General features: G+C 42.4%; 3 protein-coding genes across 7 annotated transcripts in view; 2 read left to right on the top strand and 1 right to left on the bottom strand.

Annotated features, from left to right (window-relative positions):
* Positions 1-444: 444 nt before the first annotated feature.
* LOC120455796 (4-coumarate--CoA ligase 3) lies at positions 445-8020 on the top strand. The gene is made up of 6 exons (XM_039642254.1): positions 445-561; positions 694-1310; positions 5259-5469; positions 5989-6531; positions 6593-6707; positions 6767-8020. The coding sequence occupies exons 2-6, from the start codon at positions 1029-1031 to the stop codon at positions 7407-7409; spliced, it is 1794 nt and encodes a 597-aa protein (XP_039498188.1). The 5' UTR covers positions 445-561; positions 694-1028; the 3' UTR covers positions 7410-8020.
* A 1812-nt stretch (positions 8021-9832) lies between these two features.
* LOC120455828 (flotillin-2) overlaps positions 9833-16222 on the bottom strand; it is an 89707-nt gene continuing 83317 nt past the window's right edge. For 3 of the 5 annotated variants that reach the window (XM_039642293.2, XM_039642294.2, XM_044006581.1), the window contains 4 exons: positions 15095-15203; positions 10776-11343; positions 10159-10342; positions 9833-10094 (listed from right to left, as the gene is read on the bottom strand). In XM_039642293.2, coding sequence (XP_039498227.1) covers positions 9915-10094; positions 10159-10342; positions 10776-11343; positions 15095-15203 — 1041 coding nt within the window. In that variant the 3' untranslated portion in view covers positions 9833-9914. Of the gene's footprint in view, positions 10095-10158; positions 10343-10775; positions 11344-11555; positions 11576-11811; positions 12268-15094; positions 15204-16222 lie in introns of those variants that run through there. The other 2 variants (XM_039642297.2, XM_039642296.2) reach the window with 2 other exon arrangements.
* On the top strand, positions 13039-14727 carry LOC120455830. The gene has a single exon (XM_039642298.2). The coding sequence runs from the start codon at positions 13225-13227 to the stop codon at positions 14368-14370; it is 1146 nt and encodes a 381-aa protein (XP_039498232.1). The 5' UTR covers positions 13039-13224; the 3' UTR covers positions 14371-14727.

Genomic DNA, 16222 nt, shown 5'->3' with positions numbered 1-16222 from the left:
CGGGAAAGGCCTGCAAGTCATGCGTAGACATCAAGAAGCCACTGCATCGCGATAATGATAAGACAGAGATGGCGAAATGGTGTTCTCAGAGAGGGAGAGGGGGAGAGGTGCGTGGGAGGGCAAGTCTAGTGCTGCAGAGCCACTGTGTACGGGAGTTGCCTTAAGTGATGCACTGGAAGAAATTCGAAAAAGAGCCTCTTCAACTGGAAATGCGTCAAGTGTCAATAACAAGAACAACGTGACAACTTAAGGGGCTTCTTTTCGAGTGTGTGTATACCAAATGGCTAATAAAGCGGTTATAAACATATTTCAAGATAGTATAAGTATAAATAATAATGATATGTATTTGTTTTTCTGTTTCTGTTACCTTATCAGTCTAAGATCATTTTAAGTAGCATTGTTAAGTAGTATTATTGACAGATCGTTTCCCTTTTCAATTTACAGTTGCAGTCTGCTGACAGGGAGAGCGGATAAGTGAGAGAGTGCATTCCGAAGAGGGCCAAAAAAGCAAAAACAGCAAATGAAGGCAGCAAATACACTGAGAACATTATATCAACCCAGGTACGCTAGCATATGACGATTATAGAAAATATATAATGCTTATCTTTTACATTTCTGATTTTATTATGTATATATTATGCTCAAAGTATATTATGCTCTAAGTCACAGATCAAAATGAACTTTTATTTGCAGTGTTTGAACGAAAGAGACAGCAATAGCGCGCACCGCCAACGCGATCGTGCGTCCGTGTACGTGTTTTTGTTGGTGTTGGTGTCGGTTGGTTGGTTCGCTGGTGAGCAGCAGCAGCAGCAGCAGCAGCGGCAGCGGCAGCGGTATTACTTCTCTCAACGCCGCACGGCGTCGTCAGTCGTGTCTCAGCACTCGACAGCAGCAGACGTGTGGCATCACCAGCAGCAGCAGTAGTACAAACACTATTTCCGCACCTCGAAGAGCCAACTGCATAGGAAATAAACCCACACTCTATTATACACTAAGCGAAAAGCCGCGTGACTAACCAAACCGCAACCATGAATCCAGCCGCTCAACTGCTGCGCATGCGCAGCGCCACCGCTTTCGGAAGCGCCGCAACGCGCTCCATCACAACGAACCGGCGCCAGCGGACCACCAGCACCGCCAGCGCCCAGCGGGAGCGGACGCAGTCCGTCAGCGAGACGGACAAGTTCCTGCACTACAGTCCCGAGGATGGCTACTACAAGACCTCGCCCTTTGACCCCGTCACCGTTCCCAATCTACCGCTGCACGAGTACGTGTGGCGCGACTTCAAGAAGTGGGAGCGACGCACCGCAGCGGTAAGTGATCAGCGATCAGTGATCAAGGATTGAAAGTGATTGAAAGCCGAGTGTTATATAATATAATTCCTTTAAGTAGTTGCCAATATTGACAAAAAAAGTCGTTATCATTAAAGGGTTTTAACTTCTTAAAAGGAAGCTTACTTCTTGAGTACCATTCGAAAATCGATAGCAAGGATCTGTAGTTGTTAAGGATCTTGAGCTTAGTACAACTTAGTGAACAGAATACCAGTTATAAACAAGTGTTTTTTGCTGTTTAAATGTTTAGTGCATTTAAAAGTATCTCTTATAAGCACCTGTCACCCAGTGATAATACCGCATCCCACTTATCACTACAGCCCATTGAAATCTCCAATAGACAATTAAAATCGAATTTACCACTTGAATATGGGCCCAACATAAACCTAAACGTAAACGTAACCCCAAGCCCAATTAAAACCCAATGGCATCATAAATTCACGCAATCGAAATCGTTGCATTCGTTGTCGTAGGCGCCGCTCAGAAATTCTTTGTTTGTTTATGGCGGTTTATTGAACCTGAACCTACGTCTATATATAAAGTGATATTTATACGTTCGCTGGCATTCGTCAGTCTGATTTGCGATTGCCACAACATTTTGCACTGGTGCCGTTTGCCGTTTGCCGAACTTCGTATCTTTGTATCCTCCATCGCAATCCCCCCCGCGGTCGCAGATACACATATACATACATATGTATGTACGTGTGTATTACCATGACTTATTATCACTGCTTATCAGTGCGATAGAGGGAGGGTCTAGGTGGAGTCTATGCCAGTATTTGGGTCATTAAGGCCCCCGGTTCGCCATCAGTTCGCTTATCGGACATCGCTAATGACGGGTTGTGCTGATAAGGTACGCCGATAAGAGCGAAAGTGAAATGTAGTAAACACAGGCCTTAACTATTACTATTACTATTAGGGGGTTAAAAGGCCGGCCCCTCTAAAGGCTACACTACTATCGTTCCCTTCCGGAATACTATGGATTTCGCATCCATGGCTCAGTGGGCGCAAGTCAAGTGGATGGAGCAAATTGCCCGGGATTGCAGATAAGGGAATCTCGCGATTAAATGAATCGCGTCCAGCTTTTGTCAACGCGATCAAAAAGAGTAGCCGGTGTATATTTCAAGCCCCTATGCGATTATACACACATATAATATATCATTCACAGGCGACCTTCGCCAATTGTTTACACATTTCACTTTTCGCCATGTAACTAGAAGCTCTATATATACGAGTATATATGTGCCTGTGCAAATCAAAGTGCAAACAGTTTTCATTGAAATTTATTGCCATCATTTGTGCAATATACATAGGAGCGGTTGAGGTCTGATATAACCGAGTAGTAATCGCCCACATGGCCGGTTTTATTTGAGGCGTAACCAGAGCCCAGAGCCTAGAGCACCGAGCCAATTGTTGAATTAAATGCAATTAAAAGTACAAAGTTCGCCTATTGTTTGCACTCACTGCCACGCCCACTAGCTTCCCTACTGCGCCCCCATGTGATTTACTCAGCGATGGAGAAGAAACAAGTCGCTTTTCCCAAGGGTTTTTTTCTTCCACTAGATAAGATAAGTATTATTTAGTCGTGTCATCATTATATTTCAAATTTTTCGTAAGACGAATCAGCTAGTGTTCCAGTTATTACAGGCACTTGGGTTTTGTGCAAATATTTATGTTATTATTTTTGTGTAGCAAATCACAACGTGCATTCATTACTCGAATTTCAAGTGCTATCTATATGCATTCAGCAATGGAAATAGAATTCATTTCATATACGAATTGTTTACGTGCACCTTTTATTAGTTTTATTAGTTTTCTTTAAATCAATAATATTTCTTAGAAATACTTTATGGACTATGTAACTTGTAAAGAGCTTTTCTTGTCACCTTAAATTCCTTGGATTTAAATTGGACTGTTTGTGCGTTCGATTGCGTTTGCAATCAAGATGATTCATTGGTGCAATCACTCAATTTTAATCAATTTCCATTCGCCTTCAAGTGTTCAAGTATGTCGACCTGAATCGAGCCCCGAAAATTCTTGATATGTCCATATAATGCGCTTTTAATTGCCTCCGACTTATTTACGCCTGGGGTTATTTTTTTGCTTGATAATTTTGATGGTTTTGTTTTCATTTTTGTTGCTTTTTCCGCCGGACGACGTCAGCAGTCCAGCCTCCTCTATATTTTGTTTTCTGCGACCGATTCTCTCGGCATTTTAATTTGGCATCCTATGTTGGTAATTTGGCTATTTAATAGTCACGCATGGGGTATAATTCGAATATATGTATATGTGGCAAAAACTGGTGTATTCTCTTTTGAAAACATTTATATTTAGCTTTCCGCAAAGATGTAATGTGTATTTCAAAATCAGTTTTATAGTTGCATTGTACGTGTCAATTGAAATGTGTGCATAAGGATATGGTTATTTTTCAGTAGGTCATTTAAATGATTTTTTGTATTCATTTTGAGATGGTTATTTTTCAGTAGATCATTTAAATGATTTGTTGTATTAATCTTTAAATTGTTATTTTTCATTAAATCATTTAGATGATTTGTTGTATTAATTTTTAAATGGTTTCTTTTCATTACATCATTTAGATGATTTTCTAAATTTTTAGTATACATAGTTATTTCATTTTTGAAATACGAAAAAGTATCTCTTAGATGGGCGGACACAATCTGAGATACTTTCAGCTATTTCTTAGCTACTTTTCCGAAAACAACAGTTCTTCGCCGCTCAAAAGTCAACAAACGCCGCAGAGTAGGTGTAGGTGACAAAAGCGAGAGAGAGAGAGAGAGAGGGAGGGAGGGAGAGAGAGAGAGTGCCGAGCGAGATAGATAGAATGAGAGGAGCTGACTTGTTTAGACTTTGCAGACTTTGTACTTTGCCCCACTGAACTTTGGACCGTCCAACCGACTGAAGCCAAGCGAAGCGGTTTTCGATGGACCCAAGGGGGGGTTCGGCGGTTTTTGGAGGGGAGGGGGCGGTGGTGCAAATCTACATATACATGGCAAATGCACGAAATGATTCTCTTATTTTTTACTCGCCTATTTATTCATTATTATGATGTCGTGTTGTGTGTTTGCCTCGTTTGTGGGTTGTTTTCTTCAATTTGAGCAACTTGTTGGCGGCGCGGCTATTTATAATGCTTATTTTTAACCGAATGCGATTTCCGACTGCGCAAATTTTTAGGCGGACAATCCCCCAATCAGCGAGTCAGTCACCACCACCCACCCCCCCCTTTCGTTAAGCCCAACCCATTTAGCTGGTACTAGCACATTTGCATTCAACAACCTTCACCTTAGCAATGCAAACCCGTTTTGAGGTCAGCCCCACGAGAAGTCAAGGCCACTCAAGATTATTTCAGAACTTATATTAAGGGATGAAGTTCAAATATACATTTAACAGTTTCCAAATAATCCAGATCATCACCACGTACTGACCTTGGCTAAATCTCAAAAACACTACTTTTAATCTGTTTAACAGCTAAACTTGTGCTGATTAAGCTCAGATAAAAAATCTGATTAGGCTGACATTAGAGGGTTTTATTATTCTGTTGCTAATTAGGTGGTAAATGATTTAAGCCATATCAGTGGCAAGAGTGTATTGGGGGTTATTATTTCACCATAGTGATTATGACACCTGTTCTATATACTATACACTAGATTTCCGATAAACATCCTAACATATGAGTCCACTTGAAGCATTCCTTAGATAAGATTCGAGTGCCAGCCATTTGGGTTTTTCCAGACTTTGCTTGATTTTGATTTTGATTTAACGTTATCTGCATATTTGCCCGATTAACATATATTTATATGCGAGATAGCGGTCTGTTATGATTTTTAATCTATGCATTGTATATGGAAATCAATTGAACTTATTTCCTTTAATTAGTAATACAACTAATAAATAATTCCCTTTTTTTTTTAGGTTTGCGTGATCACCGATCGGCAGTATACCTTTGCCCAAATGCGAGATGCCAGCGCCGCTTTTGCCGTTCGTCTGCAGACCAAGTTTAAGCTCCACAAGCCCGACGTATTGGCCATCTGTCTGCCGAATCTCCCCGAGTATCCCATCGCCACATTGGGCGCCATTGAGGCGGGTCTGACGGTGACCACAGTGAATCCCATTTACACGCCGGGTAAGTTGAGATCTTCTTGTTTTCTTCTCAACATGCCCGCTGTACAGCGATGTTCGCAGAAATAGTAACTAGATAAAAAGAATAACAAACGGTATTAGGTATATCACAGATAGCATTACCATCCAAGTCTTAGATTACGAGTTTTGTAAATAAACTCAGTGTTTTTTAACCTGCTGAAAGCGTTCAAGGTTACTTATTCAAATGATCGCTTCAAATGCACTGAAACGACAATTTCATTTTTATAACTTAACCCATTCGAAATTTTTGTGAGATCAAATTCGCGTGTAGTTATCATGATTGCCCACCGTAAATCCTTCATAAAAGTTGAGGGCATATTAAAGTGTAAGTGCAATTAAGCGAACAATTACCTATTTGCGTGACCGCCGCTGTACATTGTTTATGGGTGACTCTTGAGTGCGTCAAAGGCTCCTTATCTGTGGCTCTTTATGTGGCGACATCTATATTTTGTGGTTCCAAAGTCGAAAGATCATCCCACTGATCGTCACATTTCGCTTGCAGACGAGATCGCCCGGCAGTTGACCTTTAGCGGAGCCAAGTTCCTGGTGGGCACAGTATCCGGATTTGCCACACTCAGCCAGGCCAGCAAGCTGGTGGGCCGGCAGATACCCATCGCCGTGGTGCGGACCAGCACCGATGAGGTTCTGCCCGAGGGTGCCATCGATTTCAGCGAGCTGACGAGCACCCAGAATGTGCGCTACGAGGATCTGAAAGCGCCCAAAGATGCCACCGCCGACGACATGGTCTTCCTGCCCTTCTCCTCCGGCACCACCGGTCTGCCCAAGGGTGTTATGCTCTCGCACAACAACATCAGCTGCAATTGCGAACAGGTGCAGGCCTCCCTGCCACTGGACCTCATGAATCCCCAGCAAACGTTGCCGGGCGTGCTGCCCTTCTTCCACATCTACGGCCTCACCGTGGTGATGCTCTCCAAGCTGGGGCAGGGCTGCCGACTGGCCACCATGCCCTGCTTCAAGCCGGACGACTTCATGAGGTCGCTGGACAAGTACCAGGGCAGCATCCTCAACTTGGTGCCCCCCATTGGTAGGTGGAAATTCAAAAAGTTCCTCATAAATATTTAATCTATTACCTTTCATTTTTGCAGCCCTCTTCATGATTAACCATCCCAAGCTGACGCAGGAAACGGCGCCCCACTTGAGGGTGGTGATGAGTGGAGCCGCTCCCATTGGTCAGCACGATGTGGAGCGCTTCCTGACCAAGTATGTTGGCAACGCGTGATTGGAGGATGACCCAAACTAATGACCCTAACCTTTTACAGATTCCCGAAAACTGTCTTCAAGCAGGGCTACGGCATGACGGAGGCTTCGCCCGTGGTGTTGCTGACTCCGGATGGCAATAAGGTGTACGCCTCGACCGGAGTGCTGCCGGGCAGCACGGAGGCAAAGCTCGTTCCACTGGATGGTAACGATTTCAAGGGTGTGGGTCCGCGCACCACCGGCGAACTGTGCGTCCGTGGTCCCCAGGTGATGTCTGGTTATCTGAACAACGATGAGGCCAATCAGGTCACCTTCTATCCGGGCAACTGGCTGCGCAGCGGCGATGTGGCCTACTACGATGAGGATGGTCTCTTCTACATTACGGACCGCATGAAGGAGCTGATCAAGGTGAAGGGCTTCCAAGTGCCACCCGCCGAATTGGAGGCAGTGCTGCGCGATCACCCCAAGATCCTGGAGGCGGCCGTCTTCGGTATTCCCCACGAATTCAACGGCGAGGCACCGCGTGCCATTGTCGTCCTGCGTCAGGGAGAGAAGGCCAGCGCCGAGGAGATCTCTGCGTACGTCGCCGAACGGGTGGCCCACTACAAGAAGCTCGAGGGCGGAGTGATCTTTGTGGACGAGGTGCCCAAGAATCCCACCGGCAAAATCCTGCGCCGCGAGCTCAAGGAGAAGTTCTCTGACTAAAGTACGCAGAGCATGGATCTTCGTAGGCTAAGAAATATTTTTGTGATTTTTTTTTTTTGTTCGTCTCAATCAGGTATGATACACGGATGAATGGAGGTCTTAAGGCGATCTGTTTTTCAACCTATTGCTAATATTTAAGATCCCTTTTTGTTTGTGTAACATATTTCCGCGGAACATGTATGTATATGAGAAACATCAATGTTGACCTTGGATGCCCTGATCCCTGGGAACTGGTTTAGACATTGCATTTACAACTTCGAAAATACTTAGTTCATAGGCTTAGAAATAGGTCTCGATTAGTCGCTCGATTGGTCCATAGTTAGTAAGTCTAGATTAGGCATACGTAAGACAAGACCCTAAACATAAACAAATGCGTATTGATAAAGTGTAATCTGTATGCTTGTACCCTAACCTTTGATTATACTTAATGACGCATCCGATATTTTGCTATGATATTCCCCTACCTGCATATATACATTTTTTTTTTGCCTTGTACCATAAGATCATTGTTTGTTAATCGTATTAAAAGACAGCGGCATGCCAAATCCAATACTATAAATGCCATGTATGCCACGATGTTTAAAAATAAAGACGAAATGAACTCGATTAAATTACGTATTTTTATGGTGGATGAGCTGTTATTCATTGCAATATAAAAATCCAATCAGGTATTTTTTAATTTATTTATTTACGACAAAATACACAAAATTTTACATTTGATTTAGGTTTAGCTTTTAGTTCTTCGGTTGGTTGTTGTTCTTGTTCTCTTGCTTCATCAGACTGCATTACAATTAAAATTACTTGGACTTAATATACAATAGAACAAAAATATATATGTGAGTGTTCTGTGTCTAATGGGTGTGTGTGTGTGTGTATGTGGTTCGCAGAAGTGCTTACAAAAATTAAGGTTAATTACTCTATTAAAATGAACGATTTGAATTAATTGCTTAACTATTTAATTCCAGTTAGACTTTAGTAAATAACAAAATTAGTGACCTTTTTTTTTAAGTTTTTCTTTATTTTTTTCTTCCTTTTTGCTATAAACTAAAAAAATGTGTAAGAATAAAGTACAAAATCGTAAATGCGTATTCGTAGTTCAATATGTGTTGTTACATAAATAATAAACATTGAAAAATGATTAAACGAGACAAACGTAATTACATAAACGCTTTGTATAACAAGAAATTAGGCTTGATTTCTTTTTGTGCACTGAAATTAATATAAAAATTCAAACGCAAGTGTGTTGGTTAGTGTGCGTGTGTGTGTGTGTGGGGTTTGGAAGAGCGCAAATTGCCGATAAACAGTGTTGTAAAGTAATATACGACTATTTCGCAATATGACATATTGATCGAGCACAGCTTGATTTGGCAAAGAAATCAAAAATAAATATATATAAAACGGGAAGAATTGGTCAACGTATTTAAATTTGTGCCCTATATGGCACGTTTCGGTAAAAACTAATCGCGTAACAAAATTCAGAAGAAAACAAACAACAAAATAAACAGTTAGTACAAAAAAAAAAAATAAATAAATGGTAATTATATTTAATGTGCCTGGAAGTATGTAAGCTTTTTGTGTTTAGTAACTCGATCTGTGGCCTCAAAGAGCACTCTCCCTCTCTTTCCATTTGGCTTACTAGCTTAAAGTTTTGGCTTTAGTCGATAGGCAGTAGTTGTAGTTTGGACAGATGAAAAATCCATTAGCAGATTGAAATGTATAAGAAAGAGATGGAGAGAGACTACTTATACAGATCTCTACAACACTGTAAAATGATGCATACATATATGCCTGTACAACACTGTGTGGTATGTGTTTATTTAAAGAACTCTTTTTGTGTATAGCAAGTCTGCATGTATATAGTATATGTATATAGCATAGTAAATAAATAGCTAACACTCTGCTTAAATGGTTTTCGTTTTAAAGTTATACAAATTTCACGTTGATTTCTTGTTATCGTTATCGTTATCGGTTTTCGTTTTCGTTTTCGAGAGGAAAGGCCACAAAATGTTGCGTACGAAATGCATAACTTTAGCTGAGATTAACGTTGGTTTTTTTTGTGTTGTGTCCTATTTTTTGATTGTTACGCCGCCAAACATCACACACACACACTGGCACACCACACAGACGAGACAAGTGTATGTGTGTATTGCATGTGTGCATGTACATATACAAATATATATATATATAGTATATGTATATTATATAAATATAATATCGGAGTACATTTAGCTACGTTCGATTTCATTTCGAAACTTGAGTTTCTATCAAGTTCCTTTCGCTGTTTCCCCTCTTTCTCTCTCTAACAAATGCACGCTCCCTCTCTAGCAAACTATCGCCATCTTGTTTTGTCGCTTTCTGCCGTCTCTTTCTCAATTTGGTTGTCTATCCTTTTCTGTTTCTGTTTGTGTTTTTTTTTTTTTGTTTTTGTTTTTGTATCGGTTACAATTCCTTTGCGCTGCGTTACGTTGTCATTGCCATTTCCTGGATATCCCATTCCATTAGGTTTCACGCCTTGGCCCCCGGAATCTTGGACAAAACCTTGGACAGATCCACGCCGGTCAGGGCGTTGATTGATGGCGGTAGCTGGGCCACCAAGCGGGTCACGTCATTGGTTATATTATCATTGCCGCCAATCAGGACAATCTCATCGGTCTTGGCCAGTGGTGCAGCCACTTCAGCGGCAATCTGTAATGGTTTTTAGCGAATTGTATTAAAGCAATTCCAAACTGAAAGCATATGGAGCACTTACCTTGGGCAGCGACTCGAGCACAATGTTCATGATTGCAGCATCGCCGTACTGCTTGTACACGTGGGCCTTCATCCGCATGCGTTCCGCCTCCGCCTTGCCCACCAACTCGATGGCATGGGCCTCCGCCGATCCGATCTTACGGATGCGCTCCGCCTCGGCACGGGCACCCTCGATGGTCTGGCATCTGTGGGGGTTAGACGGGGTTTTTAGTATGGATTTGGTTATAGGAATCTTACAAGAACTGATATCCACATATTACATAAAGCCACAGAGCCTCTCTATAATGAAACTTTCCTATTTATTACATGTTGAGTGGAATCATTCGTGCTGAAACTGCGTTTATCTATAGGTAGATACAACCCACGTACAAAGCTGCACTGTTCCCATAACAATTACATTTGTGTACACCAGATAAGGCGTCCATATATGGATTAATATAATATAAACTAGAGCAGAAATACACATAATAAAATATTTTGATTGAAATATCTAAAGCTGAAGAGCTCGCGTATCAAGATAACTAATTATCGGTTGAATCAATTTGTGGAACTGTGGAAACTCTGCATTTAAGACCTAAAGAATTCGCGTTTTTGGCACTTTGGATTTTGTGTACTTACTGCTTGGCCTGCGCGAGGGTCTGGAGGCGGAAGGCCTCGGCCTCGGCGGGCAGCTTGACTGTGCCAGTGAGCTCGCGATCCTTGCGCTGCACTTCCTGCGACTCGATCTCGATCTGCTTGCGTCGCTCCACCACCTCGATTTGGATCTCCTCGTTACGGATGCGCTGGCGTATCTTGGCCGCCTGCAGTTCGTAGGCCAGCTGCGATTCGGCCTTGGCCGTATTGATCTCCTGATCGAAATTGGCCTTCTGCAGCTTGTACATCCTGGTGTTGTCCTCGATCTTTGTGTCCGTCGAGTATTTCACATCCATGGCGCTCTTCTCGCACTCCGCCTCACGTATACCGGCATCTCGATTGGCCTCCGCCACGCCGGCATCGGCATCCCGCTTGACCACAGCGGTCTGGGCCTTGCCCAACGAGGCCAGATACTGCACATCATCGTAGACGTCCTTGATGGTGAACGATAGGATCTCGATGCCCATGCGACCCACGTCCGGTGCGGCCACCTCGCGCACCAAGGCAGCGAACTGGTCGCGGTCCTTGTATACCTCTTCTACTGTAAGCGTTCCTGCAAGTTCACAAGCAAAGTAATCGAATATTAGGTGCACACAAAATTAGTTTCCGGTTAAGTAAGAGAAATTTTCGATTGAACTTTGAAGCTGGTGTTATACCATATCTTATAAAGGCAGACATGCGACTTGATATGCAATAAACACATCACGTTCTCGTAACGGAATTAAAATGTAACAGCCTTGGAATGGCGAATATCAGGTCACGTACTTTTGTGTAAGGACACATTGCTACATTTCGCGAATTATATTTTAGGTGCTTTTATTTTGTTGATAAACAAATAAACATGATTTAAACACTTGCAAATGCGCTGTTGGCATGCCCCACAGATAGCAACCATTTCGATAATGATAATGAACCGACTAAATGGGTTCTCATATTTACGTGGAAATGCAAAGGGAAATGGATTTTTTGTTTATTTTTTGTTTTGTGGGTGGCTCTTTCCACCTTTAATCGATGACCTTACCGCCTGACCACCAGCGAGGTAACGCCCACTATCAGGGCCACCTTAAAGACGCCCATCCAAACGGCGGACATGTCGTCGAACAACTGTTTCAATGGCCAACAAACCGGGGCACTACTTATTGGATTGGTATCTCTGTTCGCGCCACAATTCCACAGTCCACTATCTAACCATCTATCTTGCTGGCTTTTAATTAAATCATTCCATGCTCTCTGCTGTATTTGACGTCATTTGTCGCATTCTTATCGCTGGCGTTGATAAGACCTCTATGACGTCACTTCGCAACAAGAAAGGGGTATTAATCGGTTTGTAGTGGCGAACCAGCTGTTTTCCTGGAAGATGGGTGGTCCGAGTACTAGCACCCACAATTATTGATATTATTTGTACGACTTTTAGCCTCCGACTGAGAACTATTCACACGCGATTGGAAAACACAAGCCGACAACCAAAGCGTTTCGCGATGCGCTTACAACTAACTGACAGGCAGCTCAAATCGCCCGGAGACTCGGACTTGGATTCGGAATGGTTATAGGTATGGGTATAAAGGCAGGGGCATGGGAATCGGTACCGGTGCTCGCAAAATAAAAATTGTAATCGCGCCGCCAAATGGAAACCGCCTTGAGGTCTCGAGCCGAGCGTCTCGTGAACACATGTACATATGTATGTACTATAGACTAAACTACTATAGTGAGCCATGTATAACGACTCGGGTTCGATGGGCCCATAAACCCTCGACTCGAGTTATGTTTAATTAAAAGCTGTAGATTGGCCATCAAGGTCGTGGACAAAGTCTAGGCAAATACTGTAGAACTGTGGTTAGCAGGGAATGCGAGCTGTTCGATTGAAAGGTAATGTCAAAGACTTGGCCTCATATCGTTAACTAAATTAAAGAAATGTATGTTCAAGATCTAATACACTAATAACATGAACGATTGGTGGCAAATATAAATAAATAACATAGTTTCTCGAGTACACAGAAATCTCTCGTATATCTTAATAATAATGTATGCATATGCGTATCATATTTTGCACCTATTATTCAATACTACCTATAGACATTAACAGACTATAAAATGTGTATAAAACCGTATATAAAAAGCTAGATGTTACTGGAAACTTTTGAATATGAAGGAGGTAATATAAGTAAAAGCCAGAATTGTGTGCCAAGTAGGCCTGGACCTTCAATTCGCTACACATGTCAATGTCCTTGTATGGAATGGTTCAGTCTCATTTTCCACTTCGATCAGAACGTACACCAAAAATAAAATCGCCTCACTCTAGCTTTCCGGATTTTCACAATTCTTTTGCTTTCTTTATGTGATAATCAATACACAAAATATTTTCAATTCAGTTTTTTGCCGATTTTGCAAGTTGATTTAACTACATACGAGTATATACAAAAACAAAAAGAACACGATGTCCACACTGCGGCGATCACATGGCGGTGGTCGTGATTTTCTGCAAGAGAACAAGCTAAATGTGACCAGGATGGAGACCAATGGCCGGTGTCTAGCTGCGGCCAATGCCCGTCGTGTGCCCCTGTGGCGTCCAGTGGTGCTCCACTATTCGGAGAAGGTGCGTCCCCATGTCTACAGTACTAACCAGCGTCGTGCACTCCCGCTACACAGTGCCCATGAGTCTCCGCGTCTGCGAAGCGGTCTTGCTCAGCCATATGGATTCCACAACGAGATGCGCCGCCGGCTGCCACCAAATCCCTGTGGTTGCGATGTGCCCACACGGAAGACGGAGGAGCGTAAGGAGCAGGAGCGCCTCCAGGGCGGTTGGGAGGATCAGCAAGTGAAGTTGCCAAGGAAATGCTGCACCGGTTGCAACTGCCTTCACGGCTATTCCATTACCAATCCATCTGATCAGAGTAACCAGGTGGAGGCGGTGTCACAGCATCAAGGTCAACAGTCGGAAATGGATGGGCCAATGCCATCCAAACAGGGGGAAGGTGATCAGGCGGATCGCGTTTCGGTATGCTCTCGCATGTCCCGAGTATCCCGGGCATCCCGAGCGTCTCGTCGATCCCAGGCAAAGTCCACCCAGGGCGAGGGAACCAACGATCCGGAGGCGCCCTTGAGTGCGCGCAGCGGTGCCTCCGCCAAGACCCTCAAGTCCAAGCGATCCGTTTCCCAGGAGAGTGTACGCTCGAATGCCACCATCAAGTCGAACATCACTGTGGCCTCCAGGAGCACCACGGTCTCGAAGCGATCTCACGTCAGTCGCAAGTCGCAGTTAATGGAGGTGATGCCGCCACCGACCCACTTGGAGGATCAGAGGCCCAAGGAGAGGGAGAGGGAGAGGGAGAGGGAGAGGGAGAAGGTGCCAACCACCATTGAGGGCTACACACCGTTGACCGCCAGCGAGCGGCAGGCGGCTCTGCAGGATGCCCACATAAAGTACAGCAAGCTGGTCGAGGAATACAATCATATGCCCGTTTCGGAGCCAACTCTGCGCGTGCGCAATCGGAAAATCGCCATCGAGCGGCAGCTGGACGAGCTGGACTATGCCATCAATATGTTTGATCAGCCGCACATGGATATGTATTACAAGAAGTGATGCATCACAGTGCATGTTTTACTCGTTTCAAAGATTGTTTGCCCATTTCCAAATTTAGTTGTTTTATGCCACAAAACCGAAAGCGAGTGATTCAGATTGATTGGAAAATTCGCAATTGAATTGCTACTAAATGGAGCATTAAAATTGAACATGACTATGGTCAATTGCAGCAGAAACCAAGTTCTTCAAGAATTCAAAAATATCAAATAGCAAAAAAAATCGTTTTGCCTCGCAAAAACTATGAAATGAAATGAAACTATAATATGAAATTAAGGAAATAAAGAAGTTTAAGGGAGGAGAAAGTAAAGCCAAGGATAGTTTGAAAATCAAATACAAAATAAACTTTAGAGCAATTAACCATATGCGTTTTATTAATAATTAATAATTAATAAACCATTAAACAAAAGATCTTACAATGTGATGCCCAAAAGTATGCAAAAATCTTTCTGAATATATTATAGTAATATATGAATCAATTAAATAAATGGAAATCGTAGACGGTTTTGGATGTCCCACTTTATGATTTGTAGGCTTTGAACGAAGGTGACCTACAAAGTGCATACTGAAAGGGAAATTATATTTCGTGTCGACTTTTTCCGCCCAATCTCCAATCTAGCAATATAGTTTTCCCAACGTAATATAGTTTTCATATAATTACTCTATGATCTGCCTGCACTTGGGTAAGTTAGGATATGTTTTGCGGTTTGGTGACCCCGATACTCACCCAATATGGCTCTCAGATGTCCTTCGAGGGTCTGCAGGATCGTCTGCTTGATCTCCTTTACGCTCTTTCCGAGGAACTGCTCACTGGCGGTGCCTAGAAGCTCGTCGGCCTGATGGTGGAAATAATAAACATTCATCATCTGTACGTGTGTGTGTGTGTGAGTGTTTGTATGTGTGTGTGTGTGTGTGTGGGTGTCACCATGTCGGTGTGCATGTGTGTGAAGGCATTTTATAGGTTCGATTGATTGATTTTGTATAAATATATATTTTTTGTTGTCAGTTTGAATCACAAATATTTGTTTTGTTTATTCATTATAAAGATGTACATGTATTTTTGTATTTTTTAAAAATGTTTATACCCACACACACGCACATGCACACATGGACAGCGCAACAGAGAGAGATATATATATATAAATATATGGATATATTTATAATATAGAGGTATATAGAGCGATACATGGAGTATAACGGTAACAGCAGCAACCAGAGCAGAGTAACGGTAGCAGTAACGGTAGAGGAGCAGTATTTTTTTTTTGTGGTATTTTGTTTTGTTTTTCGAGTGGAACAATTTAGATTTTAATGATATTTGTTGGTTGAATGCATGTGTGTGTGTTTATATTGATTGTGTGTTTGTTTTTGGTTTGGTTATAATTGTTGATTTCGTTTACAGTTACAGTTAGTTGCGGATTGGTTTTGGTTTTTTTATTTGTTGATGAGTTGAACGTTGAACGATCGGTCGGCAGGGTTTTAGTCGATTTTATTTTTTTTTGGTGGTGGTGGTGAAAAGAAAGTAGAGAAAAAAGAGAGTAGAACACAGAGATCAACAAGGTTTCAATTTTGGATAATTTCTTTGTATTATTATTTTGCAGACTGTACTTTTCTTTCTCCTTCTTCTTCCTCCTCAGCTTCTGATGATGATGATTGAATGACTTCGATAAACGCAAAATGCATAAGAAAAACAAACAAGTATAGGCATAAATTCCGAAAGAAAGCACATGCATTTAATATTAATTAATGGATCATGATCACTTTGCGCTAGGCGTATGTGTGTGTGTGTGGATGCGTGTGTGTGGGTGGGTGGTTAGGGTGTTCGATAAGAAACGGAAATATATTTTGTATTTTTTTG

This window comes from Drosophila santomea, chromosome X, assembly GCF_016746245.2.
Source record: "Drosophila santomea strain STO CAGO 1482 chromosome X, Prin_Dsan_1.1, whole genome shotgun sequence".
Taxonomy (NCBI): Eukaryota; Metazoa; Arthropoda; class Insecta; order Diptera; family Drosophilidae; genus Drosophila; species Drosophila santomea.
The sequence above is the reverse complement of the archived record's forward strand: the minus strand, read 5'-3'. Positions and strand labels throughout refer to the sequence as shown.

Excerpts from the sequence above, each read along its gene's own strand:
- LOC120455830 (XM_039642298.2), top strand. The coding sequence starts at position 13,225 with ATGTCCACACTGCGGCGATCACATGGCGGTGGTCGTGATTTTCTGCAA.
- LOC120455796 (XM_039642254.1), top strand. The coding sequence starts at position 1,029 with ATGAATCCAGCCGCTCAACTGCTGCGCATGCGCAGCGCCACCGCTTTC. Across the intron at positions 5,470-5,988 it reads GAATCCCATTTACACGCCGG|ACGAGATCGCCCGGCAGTTG; the intron begins GTAAGTTGAGAT and ends TTTCGCTTGCAG. Across the intron at positions 6,532-6,592 it reads CAACTTGGTGCCCCCCATTG|CCCTCTTCATGATTAACCAT; the intron begins GTAGGTGGAAAT and ends TCATTTTTGCAG.